Raw genomic sequence first — 18021 nt, forward strand, 5'->3', positions numbered from 1 at the left:
TAAATAAAACATTATTGGAAAGTTCATGAAAGGGAGACAAATTACCTCACTCCACAAACAAATTGTGATGGATGATAATGATTATTTGAGGAGCTTACTTCGTCTTGGTCTGGCTCGCCTACCTCGCCAACCTGAGTGCTGAAAAGAAGTCACATTACACCACAACTCTCAATAGTCATTTCACTTATGTCCCCGTCTGTGCTTCTTTGGACAGGATATTCACTGCAGTAATGCCGATGGTAGCAGCAGGGTTGATTGCAGACGATCCAATGTTACAGCCAATCAGAATATTATGTCCTTTGTATGAACTTTAATTGTATTTTCTCTCATTTTTTGATGTCATTGTTCTTGAGCCAAGCACCTCCACTGTACCAAAGCACAGTACCACATGTAATCTGAAATGCAATACTTCCTTGTGATCATGTTTGCATGATGTGTGGTGGGAGTATTCTTATTGGCTGATAATGTGTAGATCTTAATTCAGATCTTTAATCAGCTCATCATAATAAATGCCATGATCATTAATACTTTCACCTCCTTTGCCAATATACTAATCAAGCAACTCACTATTACTACCTCCATCTTCCATTCATTTTAGAAGGCCACATGTGCCACAAGCCACAAATCCACATGCATGATGTCCTCCCTGGAGAACTCATTGTTCTCACTTCATGAACAATCTTAAGTGTAACCAAAGTATTGCTATTGATCTCAGTAGTCGTATTGGAATGGCTAGGACATTTATTGTCAGGGTGTAACCTGAGTTTTTAATTTCTCTCATTGCACCTCTCCAGGATAAGTATCTTCTCCGGAGACATGAGGCGACCAGATGTGCCAGATATGTGGAAGAGAGGAGATTATTTGCACATGAAGCAGGCTCAGGAGGCACTGAAGCATCCATTAGCTGGGACCTATAATGTCCCATGCTGGTGGTCTCCAAGTACAAACAGTACAGGAATGGGCTTGTGGTCCGTGCACCAACAATTGTCATGGGAGTCCTTGCACCAACAATTGTCATGGGAATGTCCAACAGCCAGTTACCACCAGAGGGTGTAGGGGAGCGCCAGAGGGTGAATTATTGGAGTTCTGGTTGAATACAGTACCAAAAATATGTGCTCAGGCTGGGATAGTCAGATGACTCATATTCAGGGCATAGTTTGACAGGAGAGCTTGGTGTTTTGAGGCCTAAAGTGAGTAAGATGAATCTATGAAGAAAGTCATAAAGAGCATTATGCCAAGTGCGATTGTCAGGACAAAGTTGTCCTGATGGGACAATGAGAGATTCATTCTGGAGAGAAGAATGTGCTATCTGAGATATCCTGTGCCTTTTCAATAAATGTTTTGTTGTACAGATATGGTGCTTTATACTAGCAGTAAGTAGACTGTATTACAAGCTGGCATATTGTTGACTACCTGTGATGTGAAGATGATCAGAAGCAATTTTTTCAATAGATATGGTTTTCAACACAGTTTTCAATGTTTGCTCAATTTTCGACACTCAAACATATAAAATTGCACAGTGTTTTTAATGTGATGTGACTATGATCACAAGCTATTTTTTCCAATAGATGCCTGTCAGTTCTAGCATATTTGTTGGCCTTGTTAATTCTGATGGTTTTATCGCTGCTTTTTCAGGGATTCCTGAAAGCTCTCTGATGGCCACAAGGCCCCCTGATTGACGGAATGTCAATCTAACTTCAGACATTTAAATTCCAAGTACAAAGTTTAAAATAACAGGGAAACATCACGTGCTGTTTACCCGATTATGCGCATGGCTTCACGGTCGCCATGGAAACGTTGCTCTCTTGTTACAAGTGGCGGAACAGGCTATCTATCGCTATTGGCTTATTTGTATGTCCATTAAACATTTTCAAAGAGGATGGTCCATTCAGTTACTAACTTGAAGTGGCTACTGTAGCTCGCATGGAACTACATGTATTACAGTTCATACGTTTATTCTATGTTAAATGTCATAACGGTGGATTTGAGAAATCGGTCCCACCGGTTGAGAAAACAAACTCGTGTTTCTTTCAACTCAATTCGGTGCGCTTTTGGAACACGAGAAATGGAAGAGTTGAACGAGTCCAAGTCCTCACCGGCTTCTGCGTTCGAGAAGGACGCATTTGAGCTGACAGTGGAAGATGTTTATGACATTTCATACGTTATTGGCAGAGATTTGTTGAAAATAATTAGTACAGGTGAGGAAGTCTCAGATTTGCAATTCAAAATTGTGCGTGTTTTGGAGATGTTTGAAACGTTAGTGAATAAGCACAACCTATCGCTGGAGGAGTTGAAAATGGAACGAGACAACTTGAAAAGTGAACTGGATAGAATCGTGAGAGAAAGTTCTGTCGGTCAGGAAGAGGTGAGTTTGATGTTTTCAGACCAGGAATCTTTAACAGTTGTGGACAGAATCGATACATTTCATTTCCCATAACGTGGTCATGTCTACCTGGACTAGGTTCTGTCAGGGTATGTAAAGGTTGTCTTACGTTTCACTGGGTTGCTATACACTCTACTTTGCAACACAGTTGTGTGGACTCCTTTTTGTTGAGTTTATCCCTTTAATCAATATCTTCTCCCAGCAAACACTAGGACCAAACAAACTGGTGGTAGACATGAAAGATCCCAACAGACCACGCTTCACAATGCAGGAGCTGAAGGAGGTGCTTCAGGAGAGGAACCAGCTCAAGGCACAGCTATTGGTGGCCCAGGAAGAGTTGCAGCTCTACAAGAGGTAGAATACAGAGCCAGGCCTGACCAGTCCCCCCCAACCAACATTTACACATGTCTATGAAGTGCCTAAACCTATGACTTAAGTGTTGGCCTGGCTGTCAAAGTGTGTACCTCACTCAGGGAGTGATAGGGAAAAAACGTTCTGTTACAGCGAACATACCAAAGCACAATCAATTGTGAGATACAACATATACATTTTGTGTGATGGATTTATTTCAAAATACATCACCCAACAGAGCAAGCCTTTTACTATAGGCATAATTGTCAGAAACCATTTTATTTCTTTCAAGGCCTTTCTCTGTAGCCTAAACCAAGCAGAAAATGCCGGAGTCTTTAGTACTCGGGAAATGTATACTGAAGCAAACATTTCACCCACCTTTTTATATAAGAAAGTCTAATAATTCCACAGCTTTTGTCTTCATAAACTTTCACTCACATAGCCTACTTTCTGATCCAAAGTCATGGGATTACACCCATCTGCCATCCTCGTAACAAACCCAAGCATACTTGATAATCTAGCCCAGCTTCTAGACAGATATAGGGAAACACTTGAGTAAATGAGGGATACAAAGTATATTGAGTTGGTGACTGAGAAGGCCATGGCATATGACTTACACAGTTAGAACTTTCATAAAACCATTCAGTGACAACTTTGCCCTGTGGATGGGGTCATTGTCATTGGAAGAGAACACTCCCATCAGGATAGAAATATTTCACCATAGGTTGAAGGTGATCACTCAGAAGGGCTGTGTATTTATTGGCTTTTACCTTGCTCTCTAAGGGGTTTATTGGACCTATTGGACCTTTCAGGGAAATGCCCCACACAGCCATAACAGAACCGCCAGAACCCCTCACCTGCTTTCAATTTACTTTGTATGTCTGTCTAGAACAGGGATGGACAACTGGCAGCTTTTGTAGGCCCGCGGATCAATTTAACAAGACAAACAAATTTACTCAGTCAGGTGCTCAACTTGCTGTAGAGTTAGAATAGTAGAATACACAAGGTGCAATTTTGAAATTTGGTTGTGCATCAGCAGTTTTCCTGCTGACCGTCACTCAATTAGCCCATGTCAGCTAACATTTTTTAGATTGATAAGTTAGTCTAGCAGCCAGCTATCTAAACTTGTAGTAATCATGGTCAAATTACTTACTGGGGGGGCCCCCATTGACTTTGTTAGTCACTCACTCAGATATCATATTAAAAACTGCAAACATTTCTCTCCACCCTATGGCAAAATTAACACCCTGGGTTGCTCCTGCTGCTCTGCATCGTTCCATTTCTCCAAACATCAAATTTCTAAGCTGCTCCTCTGTATCATTCTATTTCTCCAAAGGTCAACTTTTGAAGTTAAGTTTATGCACTCATTCACAAATGGTTAAGGTTATGGAAGTTCCCGACGTCCTCAGAACATGGAAAGACATCCAATTTCGAAGTCAATCTTGAACGATCTCCCTGAGCCAAATGTATAGAATTGCATGGAATGAGTTATAAAATTGCTAAATAGATTTTCAGGAAATTAACTTTAAAACACTGTGGAGAGGAAGGCCGCTAAACTGTTTTGCTCTCTCTGGAGGGGAGACCCCAAAACTAAATTTCACTTAAGGCCCCCAAAAGGCTAGGGCCGGTTCTGACCACACGTGTGGGTATGGATGTGGGAACTCAGACCTGTGAGACACTGCGGCCCACTATGATACATTCAGATTTTCTGTGGCCCCTACCACCATCAGTCGCTCATCCCTGGTCTAGGAACTGGACTTGATTTGCTACCCCATAATAGGCTATGTGAGTGAACGTTTATGAATACAAGCAGATGGTTGACATGACAGAAAGGTATGCAGATATATTCTTATCTAAAAAGGTGGGTGAAATGTTTGCTTCAGTATACATTTCTCAAGTGAAAGTTGTGTGTTGTGTCGCACAGAACTTGTGCATTTTCTGCTTGGTTTAGGCTACAGCGAAAGGCATTGAAAGAAAGAAATGGCTTCTGACAATACTCCTATATTAGCTTGTTGGGTGATGTGGTAAAGTCTGATGTATTTTGAAAACTGCCGGTGACAGTGTTGTTTTAAGAGTTCCCTCATTCGTGTGTTGTTGTATGCGCAATAAACCTACGGGCTGCTGTTCCCCTCTTGCTTGGCAGAGATCTCAGAAAAGGTAAAAAGTTGTGAACCCGTAAATGTTTGTGCTTTCTTAATCGATTAGGCTTCCCGAATTTACACTGAACAAAAAAATTCAATATGCAACAATTTCAAGATTTTACTTAGTTACAGTTCATATAAGGAAATCAGTCAATTGAATTAAATTATTTAGGCCCTACTCCTCTTCAATGGCTGTGTGAAGTTGCTGGATTTTGGAGGGAACTGGAAAACGCTGTCGTACACGTCGATACAAAGAATCACAAACATGCTCAATCTGTGACATGTCTGGTGAGTATGCAGGCCATGGAAGAACCAGGACATTTTCAGCTTCTAGAAATTGTGTATTGTTCTGTGTGACATGGGGCGATGCATCATCATGCTGAAACATGTGAGGTGATTGCGGCGGATGAAAGGCACGACAATGGGTCTCAGGATCTCGTCACGGTATCTCTGTGCATTCAAATTGCCATCAATAAAATGCAATTGTGTTCATTGTCCGTAGCTTATGCCTGCCAATACCATAACCCCATTGACACCATGGGGCAGTCTGTTCACAACGTAGACATCAGCAAACCACTCGCCCACATGATGCCATACATGCTGTCTGCCACCTGCCCGGTACAGTTGAAACCGGGATTAATCCTTAGAGTACACTTCTCCAGCATGCCAGTGGCCATCGAAGGTGAGCATTTGCCCACTGAAGTCAGTTATGACGGTGAACTGCAGTCAGGTCAAGACACTGGTGAGGACGACGAGCACGCAGATGAGCATCCTTGAGACGATTTGACAGTTTGTGCAGAAATTCTTTGGTTGTACAAACCCAGTTGTCAGTTGTCCGGGTGGCTGGTCTCAGACATTCCTGCAGGTGAAGAAGCCAGATGTGGAGGTCCTGGGCTGGCGTGGTTACATTTGGGCTGCAGTTGTGAGGCCGGTTGGACTCGCTGACAAATTCTCTAAAACAACATTGAAGGCGGCTTATGGTAGCGAAATGAACATTCAATTATCTGGCAACAGCTCTGATGGACATTCCTGCAATCAGCATGCCCCCTCAACTTGAGACACTTGTGGCACTGTGTTGTGTAACAAAACTGCACATTTTAGAGCAGCCTTTTGTTCCCAGCACAAGGTTCACCTGTGTAATGATCATGCTGTCTAATGAGCTTCTTGATATGCCACACTTGGCAGGTGGATGGATTATCTTGGCAAAGGAGAAATGCTCACTAATAGGGATTTAAACAAATTGAGAGAAATAAGCTTTTAGTGCGTGCGGAACATTTCTGGGATCTTTTATTTCAGCACTTTACACGTTGCATTTATATATTTTTTTCAGTGTATGTTCGCTGAGAGAATGTAATTACTGTCAGTAGATTTGCTGTATTCCTCAGGGGAGGGGCACTTTGAGACAGTCCAACACTAATTCGGAGAAGTTTAGGCAGTTAGACAAATTCCCTAAATTTGCTGCTGTTCCTCTTTTAATGAAGTGCTCTGTACTTGCAGTGGGATGCACTCACAGGGCAAGCATGCCATGGTAAAGGCTGACCTGGAATTTCCATCCCCTTTGGTTCCTAACACAACAGATGAGACTAAAGAAGAGGAACCAAAAGAGGAAAATACCATCAGAAAGCTGTAAGCAATGAGCTTTTTTCACAAATGAACTTTGCATAACTATTTAACATCCATAGTGAAGTGTGTGAAAAGCATGTAGTTTGAAGAGGTTGATTTACACTGAAAAAAAAACAGAAGTATTTCAGAGACATTCATCATGGTATCACAGGGTGGACAACCAGGGGTAGTTTGTTTTCACAGTCCATCTCTGCCTTATGACCTGCTTGTGACTGGTGGGCTGTTTGTGCTGATACTGTGTGATTGAATGAAGAGAGAAAGCAGATGTAACTGTTGCTGACCACTTCGAAGCCAGCTTGGATGTTGTGGTCAGCATTGTTATGGTCTGCACTCTCCCTTCACAAAGACCAGTAACTTCTAGGGACTTGTTGGCAAAAACAAATTGCAGAGCAAGCTTTCTCAAATGCATTCTGAACTAATGTCTTTATTTGTAGGTTTTCATTCAGGCGGAAATGAGGACAACCGGTGTGAGAAGGACCTAAATCATTAACACCAACGATAAACCAAACATTTTTTATGTACACGTTTTTCCTATGCTTCCTTTGTACTAGGATAATTTAACTTTAACGGAATGGCATTTTAAACTCTAGAATAATTAAGCCTTTTAAAAGTATCTCAGCATTGTGTTTTTATAGATGTCATTAATAGTTAAGGGAAATTCCTATTTCTGCACTTTAGGTAGAATAACATGGTAGATGCACGCTAAACTCATGTTTCCTTGAACATTGTACAAAAATGAGCTGTAACAGAGGATTCCTTTTTGGTTGAACATTCATCACTACTTGGTTCAAACTCTGGATGGACAGATGGAACCTTGCAAAGACCAACATTCAAGCCGGGGGTTACAACAGTAGCCCCAGTAGAGACAGGACCTCCAAGACTACATGAGCACTCTGCCATTGGAATGTTTTAGCAAATAGGATTTTCTTTTTATGTACACTGAGTATACAAAACATTAACACCTGCTCTTACCACAACTGACTAGGTGAAAGCTATGATCCCTTATAAGTGTCACTTGTTAAATCCACTTAATCAGTGTAGATTAAGGGGAGGAGACAGGTTAAAGGATTTAAGCCCTGAGACATGGATTTTGCATGTGTACCATTGAGTGTGACTGGGCAAGACCAGTACCATTGAACAGTGTATGGTATTAGGTGCCAAGCGCACCGGTTTGTGTCAAAGAATTGCAACGCTGCTAGTTTTTTCCCCCACACTCAATTTCTCATTTATATCAAGAATGGTCCACCACCTAAAGGACATCCAGCCAACTTGACAACTGTGGAAAGCATTGGAGTCAATGTGGCAGCACCCCTGTAGAACACTTGACACCTTGTAGAGTTTGACATGACAGGAGGGGGGCACTACACAGGAGCCTATATAAAAAGAGTTGACAAAATTGTTCACCCTGAATTTTTTTAATGCAAGTTCTAGACATTTTCTTTGCTATTTACTGAGTGATTGAACTTCACTTTTATACTAGCGCAAAGGGCTTTTGAACTACCATTTGATCTCAAACAATAGAGCAGCTGTAAAGAAAGCAATTTGAAATATTACCGTTATAAAATCACACCAAATATATTTAATCTGTTGCACGTTGTGAAATAATCATACAAGGATGCTGGACTGTTACACATCTGAATATTAATAAGCTTGCCTTTCTGTGCTTTGCAAAATGAGCTTCCAGGCTAGCCAGATTTATGAAAAGATTTGTCTATGTACACAGTTCATTTGTTCAAAAAGAGCAACTTACATTGAATTCAAAATTCATTCGGATGTTTCACCCATTGCAACAAAAGCTACATTTTCAAATCAAGTATAAGCTGTTCTCCCCGAAGCCAGGAGAGCATTGACGCTCCTATGCAACATATTGTTGCGTCAACTAGAACCATACATAGCTTGATAAATTAATCACTTATATAAAAGCAACCTAAAAACAATAGCTAGTATGTTAAATATATTTCACACATGGACACACTGGCCTTAATATGTATAAAAACTCCATCCAAATCCAGCAATAAATGTATAGTTTTAAAAACAAATTTAACCCATGTGCCATCTTAAAAGGTTGTGTTCCACCTTGTTCATACTGCCACCGTTTTGCCCAAACAGGCACACTTAATTTGTCTCACCGGAAAGCAGTTTGCACCTTAGGGCCAATGGAATGGATTTTTAAAAAACAAAAAGAGAACAGGTTCTCTTTTTGAAGAAATGAATGCACCTAGTCATTGTCTTGAGAGAATACTCTGGTGGAACATCAGTATTTGAGCCATGGGTGAGCACATATTGATTCCTTGCTACGATCACCGTAGTCATAAACCAGCTCTTCCTCTGCCTCAATGTCCCTTGAAGCCACCAGTATGAGATGAGGTATTCCATCCATGGCATGGAGCTTGGTCTGGCAGTTGCCATTTTTACTGTGGTTTAGCAGCCTTCCCAGGCGAGTTGATTCTTTTGTAGCATCAACACTGTAGAGGAAATGAAAGATTTGAAAACATCCACGAGCTAGCTGACAATAGTGGCAATACATACACTGAGTATACAAAAACATTAACACCTGCTCTTTCTATGACACCAGGTGAAAACCATGGTCCCTTATTGATGTCACTTGTTAAATCTACTTCAAAAATCACTAACTTTTTTTAAACCCCTCTGTGTAGACAGGGAGGAGACCGGTTGAATAATGATTTTTAAGCCTCGAGACATGGATTGTGTACGAAAGCCATTCGGAGGGTGAATGGGCAAGACAAGATTTAGGTGCCTTTGAATGGGGTAGGGTAGTAGGTGCCAGGCACACCATTTGTGTGTGTGCAACTCAATATTAGGAAGGTTTTCTAATGTTTGGTGTACTCTGTGTATGTCAGGGTTACTTAATATAAACTGAAAATTAAGTGTGTGTAGATGACTTACCAGTAGGTTTTGCTGAGATACTGAAAATAGTACATGTAGCAGCCAGTCCCAGGGTCTTGGGCATACAGAGCCTCTCTCTTCTTGGCATCAGTCAGATGCAACAAGTCACCATGATACTCAATTACAAACTGACCCTTCTTGAAACATCTGACAGCAAACACTCCTCTTCCCTTCCCCTCTATATTTTTTACCTAATTGGGGTTTAAGTAGGTAAAAATCAAATTCCAGGTTCAGATGATATGGGTCAGTAAAATATGACTTTCATTTCAAAACCAACCTGCAGTCCTTCTTCAACTCCATGTTTTATCAGGTCATCAAGCTGTCGGTGTTCTTCGTTCTGTTGGCAGAGTGTGGTTTTTAATTAGTAATTAAAGTGACTCAATAAATATTAAGGCTGTCAAACAATACAGATAATTAAAAACATGACTCTGTAGTTTGAATTTACTCAAATTAGACCCGAAAGAAAGATTTGTCCATTTTAAAAGCAGTGCATTGTGTTGCTCCCGAGTGGCGCAGCAGTTCAAGACACTGCATCTCAATGCAAGGGGTGTCACTACAGCCCCTCGTTCGAATCCAGGCTTTATCACATCCGGCCGTGATTGGGAGTCCGGCGCATAATTACGCCGGATTGGGCGGCGCACAAATGTTCAGCATCGTCCAGGTTTAGCCAGGGTAGGCAGTGATTGCAAATAAGAATTAGTTCATAACTGACTTGCCTAGTTAAATAAAGGTTACATTTACAGGCATACTATGCTTTGATTGTGAAGGAAGGATAAATGTTCTTGAAGTTTAAATTGGAGGGTTTATAATAAGGAGAAAACATTTAAACCTGGCCAACAATTATGAATTCCACAGAAGACAATCCCTGATCAGCCAGGTCTGAGTTCATGTATGTAATACAGCTATTAGATGTAGCCTAGGCTACTTATTCATAACCATGTTCTCCAACATTAACTAGTTCAAGCTGCTACTACTAGAATTGAGAGCATTTGCTTAAATCTTGGACCTGAGAATTACATTATTAAAAAAAAATATTTAAAAAAACCCACCACACTAGATGAATGGATGTCCTGTTCTGACTAAAATCATTGTAGGAAGTTTAGTGTTCAAGAGGCATCCATTTACTACACATTATTCAATTCTGAGCAATACTTTTTGGGGGGGGGGGGGGGGGGGTAGTATAGTTGATCCTGAAGCACAACTCACTTTGGCATTATATACTGACCTTCAATTCAGCTTTGCTTTTTCTGGAACTCCGTCTAATCGGATAATAATCTGTGACCTTCCTGTTTTGGGCAGCACTGCCTTGTGCTCTGGATAAAAAGAGAATACATTATTCCATTCTGAAAAAAGCGTATGCGCCAATGGTCAGATGATCTGGTCATGAAGCGCTGGCCTGACCAACAAATACTGTTCTCCATTTAAACAAATGTTTTATTGACGTGTCAGCATGACTTACTTTTTGACTTTTTGACTAGCCCCCCCCTTAGATTTGGGCATGGGGACATCTGGCGCAAGCCCTGGGTCGGGGTGCGATTTAGGATCCTCCTCAACCTTCAAGGCAGTTGTTTCTCTGGTTCGAGGAGCCAAGCAGGTCCTCACTTTATTCTCCGCTTGCCGAGACACACCAGCTTGAGAGTTAACTTGATTCTGTCTCACTGAATAGAATAGTTTGGAATGAAGCACAATGTACATCAGACCTGGTTGCATAAGCAAAACATACTGCCTAAATAAACAGCTGTGTCATAAGACATTGATCAGTGGACACTGCTGCTATTCACACACAGGAAATTATTCTGAAGGGCACTTAACGCCGATCTCCTGACTAACAAATAATTTAGAGGTAACCAAAACATATGGAGTGCAATTGTTGCATGGCTCGAGGTCCTGGGTATGAACTCCGCCCTGTGCAACTGGGTCCTGGACTTCCTGATGGGCTGCCCCTCAGGTGGTGAAGGTAGGCAACAGCACCACTATGCTGATCCTCAACAGGGGGGGCCCCACAAGGGTGCATACTCCACCCCCTCCTGTACACCCATGACATCTCCAACTCAATCAAGTTTGCAGACGACACAACAGCGGAAAGCCTAATTACCAACGACAACGGTAAAGTCCCTGGCAGAGTGGTGCCATGAAAATAACCTCTCCCTCAACAAAACAGCTGATCGTGGACTTCAGGAGACAGCACAGCGCCATCGACGTGGCTGCAGCGGAGAAGGTGAAAAGCTTCAAGTTCCTCAGTGTACACATCACTGACAATCTGAAATGGTCCACCCAGACAGGGTGGTGGTGGTGAAGGTGCAACAGCAGCTCTTCAACCTTGGGAGGCTAAAGAAATTTGGCTTGGCCCATAGACCCACAAACTTCTGCCCTCCAGGACGACATCGACAGCACCCCCTGTCACAGGAAGGCCAAGAAGATAAAGGACCTCAGCCACCCGAGCCATAGCCTGTTCACCCCGCTACAATCCAGAAGGCGAGATCAGTACACATACAGCAAAGCTGGAACCAAGACACTGAAAAACAGCTTCTCTCTCTCAAGGCCATTAGACTGTTAAAGTCACCACTAGTTGGCCCCTGCCCTGAACTTCTGTCACTAGACAGCTACCACCCGGTTACACTACCATGCACCGTAAAGGCTGTTGCCCTATGTACATAGTCATGGAACACTGGTCACATGAAATAATGTTTACATACTGTTTTACCCACTTCATATGTATATACTGTATTCTAGTCAAGGCCCATCCTATAACTACTGCTGTACATATACTACATATTCTAGCCCTATAGTCTATTCATCCCATCACACGACCAAAAGTGTGTGGACACCTGCTCGAACATCTCATTCCATAATCATGGGCATTCAAATCGTTTTATTTCACCTTTATTTAACCAGTTAGGCCAGTTGAGAACAAGTTCTCTTTTACAACTGTGACCTGGTCAAGATAGAGCAAAGCAACAAAAAAACAGAGTTAAACCTACAGTCAATAACACAATAGAAAAAAAATCTATGTACAGTGTGTGCAAATCTATTAGAGTAGGGAGGTACAGCAATAAATAGGCCATAGAGGCAAAATAATTACAATTTAGCATGAACACTGGAGTGAGACACTGGGGTGCAAAAGAGCAAGAAAATAAATAATGTGGGGATCAGGTAGTTGGGTGTGCTATTTACAGATTGGTGGTGTACAGGTACAGTGACCGGTAAGCTGCTCTGACAGCTAATGCTTAAAGTTAGAGGGAGATGTCTCCAGCTTAAGTGATTTTTACAATTCGTTCCAGTCATTGGCAGCAGAGAACTGGAAGGAAAGGCGGCCAAAGTATGTGTTAATATGGAGTTGGTCCCCCCTTTGCTGCAATAACAGCCTCCACTCTTCTGGGAAGACTTTCCACTAGATGTTGGAACATTGCTGCAGGGGCTTGCTTCCATTCAGCCACAAGAGCATTAGTGAGGTCGGGCACGGATGTTGGGCGGTTAGGCCTGGCTCAGTCGGCATTCCGATTCATCCCAAAGTTGTTTGATGGGATTGAGGTCAGGGCTCTGTGCAGGCCAGTCACGTTCTTCCACACCGATCTCGAGAAACAATTTCTATATGGACCTCACTTTCTGCACAGGGGCATACCTAGCCTGAACCTTGAAAAACAGCCCCAGACCATTATTCCTCCACCAAACTTTAGTTGGCACAATGCATTGGGGCAGGTAGCGTTCTCCTGGCAGCCGCCAAACCCAGATTCGTCCGTTGGACTGAGAGATGGTGAAGCGCAATTCATCACTCCAGAGAATGCGTTTCCACTATTCCAGAGTTCAATGGCGGCGAGCTTTACACCACTCCAACCGACACTTGGCATTGCTCATGGTGATCTTAGGCTGTGCACGGCCACAGAAACCCATTTCATGAAGCTCCCGACAAGCAGTTATTGTGCAGATGTTGCGTCCAGAGTTAGTTTGGAACTCAGTAGTGAGTGTTGCAACCGAGGACAGATGATTATTTTACACGCTTCAGCACTAGGCGGTCCCACTGTGAGCTTGTGTGGCCTACCACTATGCGGCTGAGCAGCTGTTGCTCCTAGACTTTTCCACTTCACAATAACAGCACTTACAGTTGACCGGACTGACTTGTTGGAAAGGTGGCATCCTATGATGGTGCCACATTAAAAGTCACTGAGCTCTTCAGTAAGGCATTCTACTGCCAATATTTGTCTATGCAGATTGCAAGGATCAATTTTAAACACCTGTCAGCAACAGGTGTGGCTGAAATGTCCAAATCCACTCATTTGAACTGGTGTCCACATACTTTTGTATATAGTGCAGCAGAAGGGGGGGGGGAAATACCATATTTAAGGCCCAGGATTTTTGAATGAAATGTTCGATGAGCAGGTGTCCATGTAGTGGTAATGTAGTTGTGTATACACACTGCTCGTTCTAATATTTAGATATAATATTTATTTTACACGTGTGTATTAATGTATATAGACTTTTTTTCCTACTGTGTTATTGACTTGTTAATTGTTTACTCCATGTGTAACTCGGTGTTGTCTGTTCACACTGCTATGCTTTATCTTGGCCAGGTGGCAGTTGCAAATGAGAACTTGTTCTCAACTAGCCTACCTGGTTAAATAAAGGTGAAATCAAAAAAATAAAAATATTACTGCACTGTTCAAGCTAGGAACACAAAACAAGTATTTTGCTATACCCGCAATAAAATCTGCTAAATACGTATATGCGACCAAGACTATTTTATTTGACATCTGGTGGGTTAAAGGTTTTATTCAGACAATAATCAATATTGTATGGTTTAGAAAACGAGATGGTAGAAGTCCATTGTCATTATTGGTGGTGGATGGAAATAACAAATGGTGGGTTACCTTTCCCTTGCTTTGATTTCTCAGTTTGTAGAGTCAATTTCTCAGGAACATTTTCCTCTTGGCTGAGAGAACTTGAGTTGTTGCACAGAGGAGATTTGGGTTTGCTGGGACTCCAAAAACTTGGTAAAGTGGTCTGACCATTACCTGCATCCTGCAACACATTAATGTTTTCATAATGGGTGAATGTATGCAACATGCACTGGTGTAACTTAGCTAGCGAACACCTGAAAAGTATTGATGACCAATACCAGCCTGTATTAGTGCTATATTTCCAACACAATAGCAATTTACCCGATTAAATTCTGGTTTATTTTCCTTTTCGACTTGTTTGGGCTGAAGGGTTCCCTCGGGTTTCTTGTAGGTGGTCCGCATTTTTTCCTTCCCTTTGAAGGCAGTCGTGTCTGGAGGTTAGTTAGGTTGACCTTGATATAGCCTACCATATCAATAGCATATCCAAGGGTTATTTTAGCTAGCTAGTTAGTTAGTCCCCAAAAATTGGGGATAAAAATAAACAAGTAGGACACCGGAGCAGAGCACATAAATACAAAAACCACCATACAGAAAAATATTAATAAAATGAGGACAGATCGCATTTCATCATACATCAAATATTATTTGTACTGCACAATGCTGTTACTAGCATTTCATCATACATCAAATATTATTTGTACTGCACAATGCTCTGTTACTAGCTCTGTAATTTGAGGCAATTTAGTAAAAACGACAAAATTAATCGTTACTTGAAAATGTACATTTACGAATGAATATATATATATTCATCTCAAATGTAGCTTCTCAATTTTATCAAAATAAAATACATTTAACGTCTCTCTAGCTTACTTTTGTCAAATTAGAGACACAACGTGTTACCACTGTACTAAGTAACGTTAACGTCGTTGGCTAGATATAGTAACGTTGGATAACTGACTAAAGTTAACTTCCTCAAAACATCCCTGTTTCGCTACTTACCTTTCGCCATTTCAACTCTACAAAAACTAGACAGTATATGCACGAATTTACGTTATAAGTTTTTGCAATGTTCGCGTGTTCCTCGTTACGTTACACTGGCAAACAAACACAACCAGAAATTCACCACCACCCACCGTGCCCACAATAACAACTATTTAAAAATCTAGCTACTGCGTCCCTGATTGGTTAAACACTACTCTGGTAGCATGTGATTGGCATGACGCGAAACACACGTCAGAAGCCAAAATGGATCTAGTTTCTTTGAGTTGTCTGCCCTTGACGTGATAATAAATTTAAAAAACGAGTTCGTGCATTGCAAATCTATTCAAAATCTCAGTAAGCAAGTAGGCTACATCATGTTTCTGTTTCCCCAATATGTGTCAATTGATATACACTGCTCAAAAAAATAAAGGGAACACTAAAATAACACATCCTAGATCTGAATGAATGAAATATTCTTATTAAATACTTTTTTTCTTTACATAGTTGAATGTGCTGACAACAAAATCACACAAAAATTATCAATGGAAATCAAATTTATCAACCCATGGAGGTCTGGATTTGGAGTCACACTCAAAATTAAAGTGGAAAACCACACTACAGGCTGATCCAACTTTGATGTAATGTCCTTAAAACAAGTCAAAATGAGGCTCAGTAGTGTGTGGCCTCCGTGTGCCTGTATGACCTCCCTACAACGCCTGGGCATGCTCCTGATGAGGTGGCGGATGGTCTCCTGAGGGATCTCCTCCCAGACCTGGACTAAAGCATCCGCCAACTCCTGGACAGTCTGTTGTGCAATGTGGCGTTGGTGAATGGAGCGAGACATGATGTCCCAGATGTGCTCAATTGGATTCAGGTCTGGGGAACGGGCGGGCCAGTCCATAGCATCAATGCCTTCCTCTTGCAGGAACTGCTGACACACTCCAGCCACATGAGGTCTAGCATTGTCTTGCATTAGGAGGAACCCAGGGCCAACCGCACCAGCATATGGTCTCACAAGGGGTCTGAGGATCTCATCTCGGTACCTAATGGCAGTCAGGCTACCTCTGGCGAGCACATGGGGGGCTGTGCGGCCCTCCAAAGAAATGCCACCCCACACCATGACTGACCCACCGCCAAACCGGTCATGCTGGAGGATGTTGCAGTCAGCAGAACGTTCTCCACGGCGTCTCCAGACTGTCACATGTGCTCAGTGTGAACCTGCTTTCATCTGTGAAGAGCACAGGGCGCCAGTGGCGAATTTGCCAATCTTGGTGTTCTCTGGCAAATGCCATACGTCCTGCACGGTGTTGGGCTGTAAGCACAACCCCCACCTGTGGACGTCGGGCCCTCATACCACCCTCATGGAGTCTGTTTCTGACCGTTTGAGCAGACACATGCACATTTGTGGCCTGCTGGAGGTCATTTTGCAGGGCTCTGGCAGTGCTCCTCCTGCTCCTCCTTGCACAAAGGCGGAGGTAGCGGTCCTGCTGCTGGGTTGTTGCCCTCCTACGGCCTCCTCCACGTCTCCTGATGTACTGGTCTGTCTCCTGGTAGCGCCTCCATGCTCTGGACACTACGCTGACAGACACAGCAAACCTTCTTGCCACAGCTCGCATTGATGTGCCATCCTGGATGAGCTGCACTATCTGAGCCACTTGTGTGGGTTGTAGACTCCGTCTCATGCTACCACTAGAGTGAAAGCACCGCCAGCATTCAAAAGTGACCAAAACATTAACCAGGAAGCATAGGAACTGAGAAGTGGCCTGTTGTTATCACCTGCAGAACCACTCCTTTATTGGGGGTGTCTTGCTAATTGCCTATAATTTCCACCTGTTGTCTATTCCATTTGCACAGCAGCATATGAAATTTATTGTCAATCAGTGTTGCTTCCTAAGTGGACAGTTTGATTTCACAGAAGTGTGATTGATTTGGAGTTACATTGTGTTGTTTAAGTGTTCCCTTTATTTTTTTGAGCAGTGTATATTTTCATCTGATAACGATAACACGCACACACACACACTTCTCGTAACTAATTGTCATGATCATGTAGCGTAAATGACGTAAGAGTAGGCCTACGCCAGGGATATTTTTTTTCTCATTATTAAACATTTTACTGTAACGACAATATGTGTACGATAATACTTATTTAATTGTAATAATATCCTTATTACATTGCATAGGAATATTTTTTTGAGTTACGTTATCCGTATTACTAGCACAGGCTACAGGAGCTGTATGGTCAGTCATAAAAAAAAAATATTCAGTCATCTGAGTTTGACATTAACTTAAAAAAAATATTTTGCCTTAAAACTATAACCCAATACACTATAACAAAAAGCTTAAAGAAAAATAATTTCATAAAACGTGTATTTTTTAAATGAATTTTGTAATAGTTATCCTAAGAAAGTTGTTTTTGGGGTCAAATAAGCATGTATTTGCTATTGTGAGGATATATTGCATTGTGGGTGTCAATATAAAGTGACGGCCATATTTGCCGGTGCTGCTCTGCTGTAAACAAAAAGTGTCTGAGGGAGACAGAGACGCTTCATTGGATTTTAGGACGATTTTTATTTCTTTAATTTATAATGTCTTTAGGAATGTCTTACAAGCCCAACCTCCATCAGCATGTTCTCGGAACTTCCGTGAACCAAGGTGAGGAGGAAATTGCAGTTAATGTTTAGTCTTGACTCTGTTTTGTCGGTTGTAAAATTCGATGTTGTAATGAATACCTGGGGGAAGCCCGTGACTGTAGTTTTTGTCCAGTTATATGTATAGGGTCAGATCCTGAGAGCTGATTCAT

At 41.9% G+C, this 18021-nt stretch overlaps 1 protein-coding gene and 1 pseudogene across 2 annotated transcripts; one reads left to right on the top strand and one right to left on the bottom strand.

Annotated features, from left to right (window-relative positions):
* The first annotated feature begins 1868 nt into the window (after positions 1 to 1868).
* LOC115111632 (RILP-like protein 2) lies at positions 1869 to 7894 on the top strand (annotated as a pseudogene).
* Positions 7895 to 8054: 160 nt separating this feature from the next.
* On the bottom strand, positions 8055 to 15380 carry LOC115111631 (N-lysine methyltransferase KMT5A-like). Of its 2 annotated transcripts, none has more exons than XM_029637894.2 (8): positions 15240 to 15380; positions 14562 to 14671; positions 14271 to 14421; positions 10865 to 11063; positions 10631 to 10718; positions 9683 to 9742; positions 9406 to 9596; positions 8055 to 8963 (listed from the first exon to the last, which is right to left on the bottom strand). In XM_029637894.2, exons 1-8 carry the CDS (start codon positions 15247 to 15249, stop codon positions 8753 to 8755), a joined length of 1020 nt encoding a protein of 339 aa, XP_029493754.1. In that variant the 5' UTR covers positions 15250 to 15380; the 3' UTR covers positions 8055 to 8752. The 2 variants fall into 2 exon arrangements, with proteins under 2 accessions (XP_029493754.1, XP_029493755.1); XM_029637895.2 differs by having other exon boundaries at positions 14562 to 14653; positions 15240 to 15379.
* Positions 15381 to 18021: the final 2641 nt, after the last annotated feature.

This window comes from Oncorhynchus nerka, linkage group LG27, assembly GCF_034236695.1.
Source record: "Oncorhynchus nerka isolate Pitt River linkage group LG27, Oner_Uvic_2.0, whole genome shotgun sequence".
Classification (NCBI taxonomy): Eukaryota; Metazoa; Chordata; class Actinopteri; order Salmoniformes; family Salmonidae; genus Oncorhynchus; species Oncorhynchus nerka.

Coding starts and splice junctions, on each gene's coding strand:
- LOC115111631 (XM_029637894.2), bottom strand. Junction 14,422..14,561: donor ATAAACCAGAATTTAATCGG/GTAAATTGCTAT, acceptor AATGTGTTGCAG/GATGCAGGTAATGGTCAGAC. Junction 9,597..9,682: donor GAGTTGAAGAAGGACTGCAG/GTTGGTTTTGAA, acceptor AACCCCAATTAG/GTAAAAAATATAGAGGGGAA.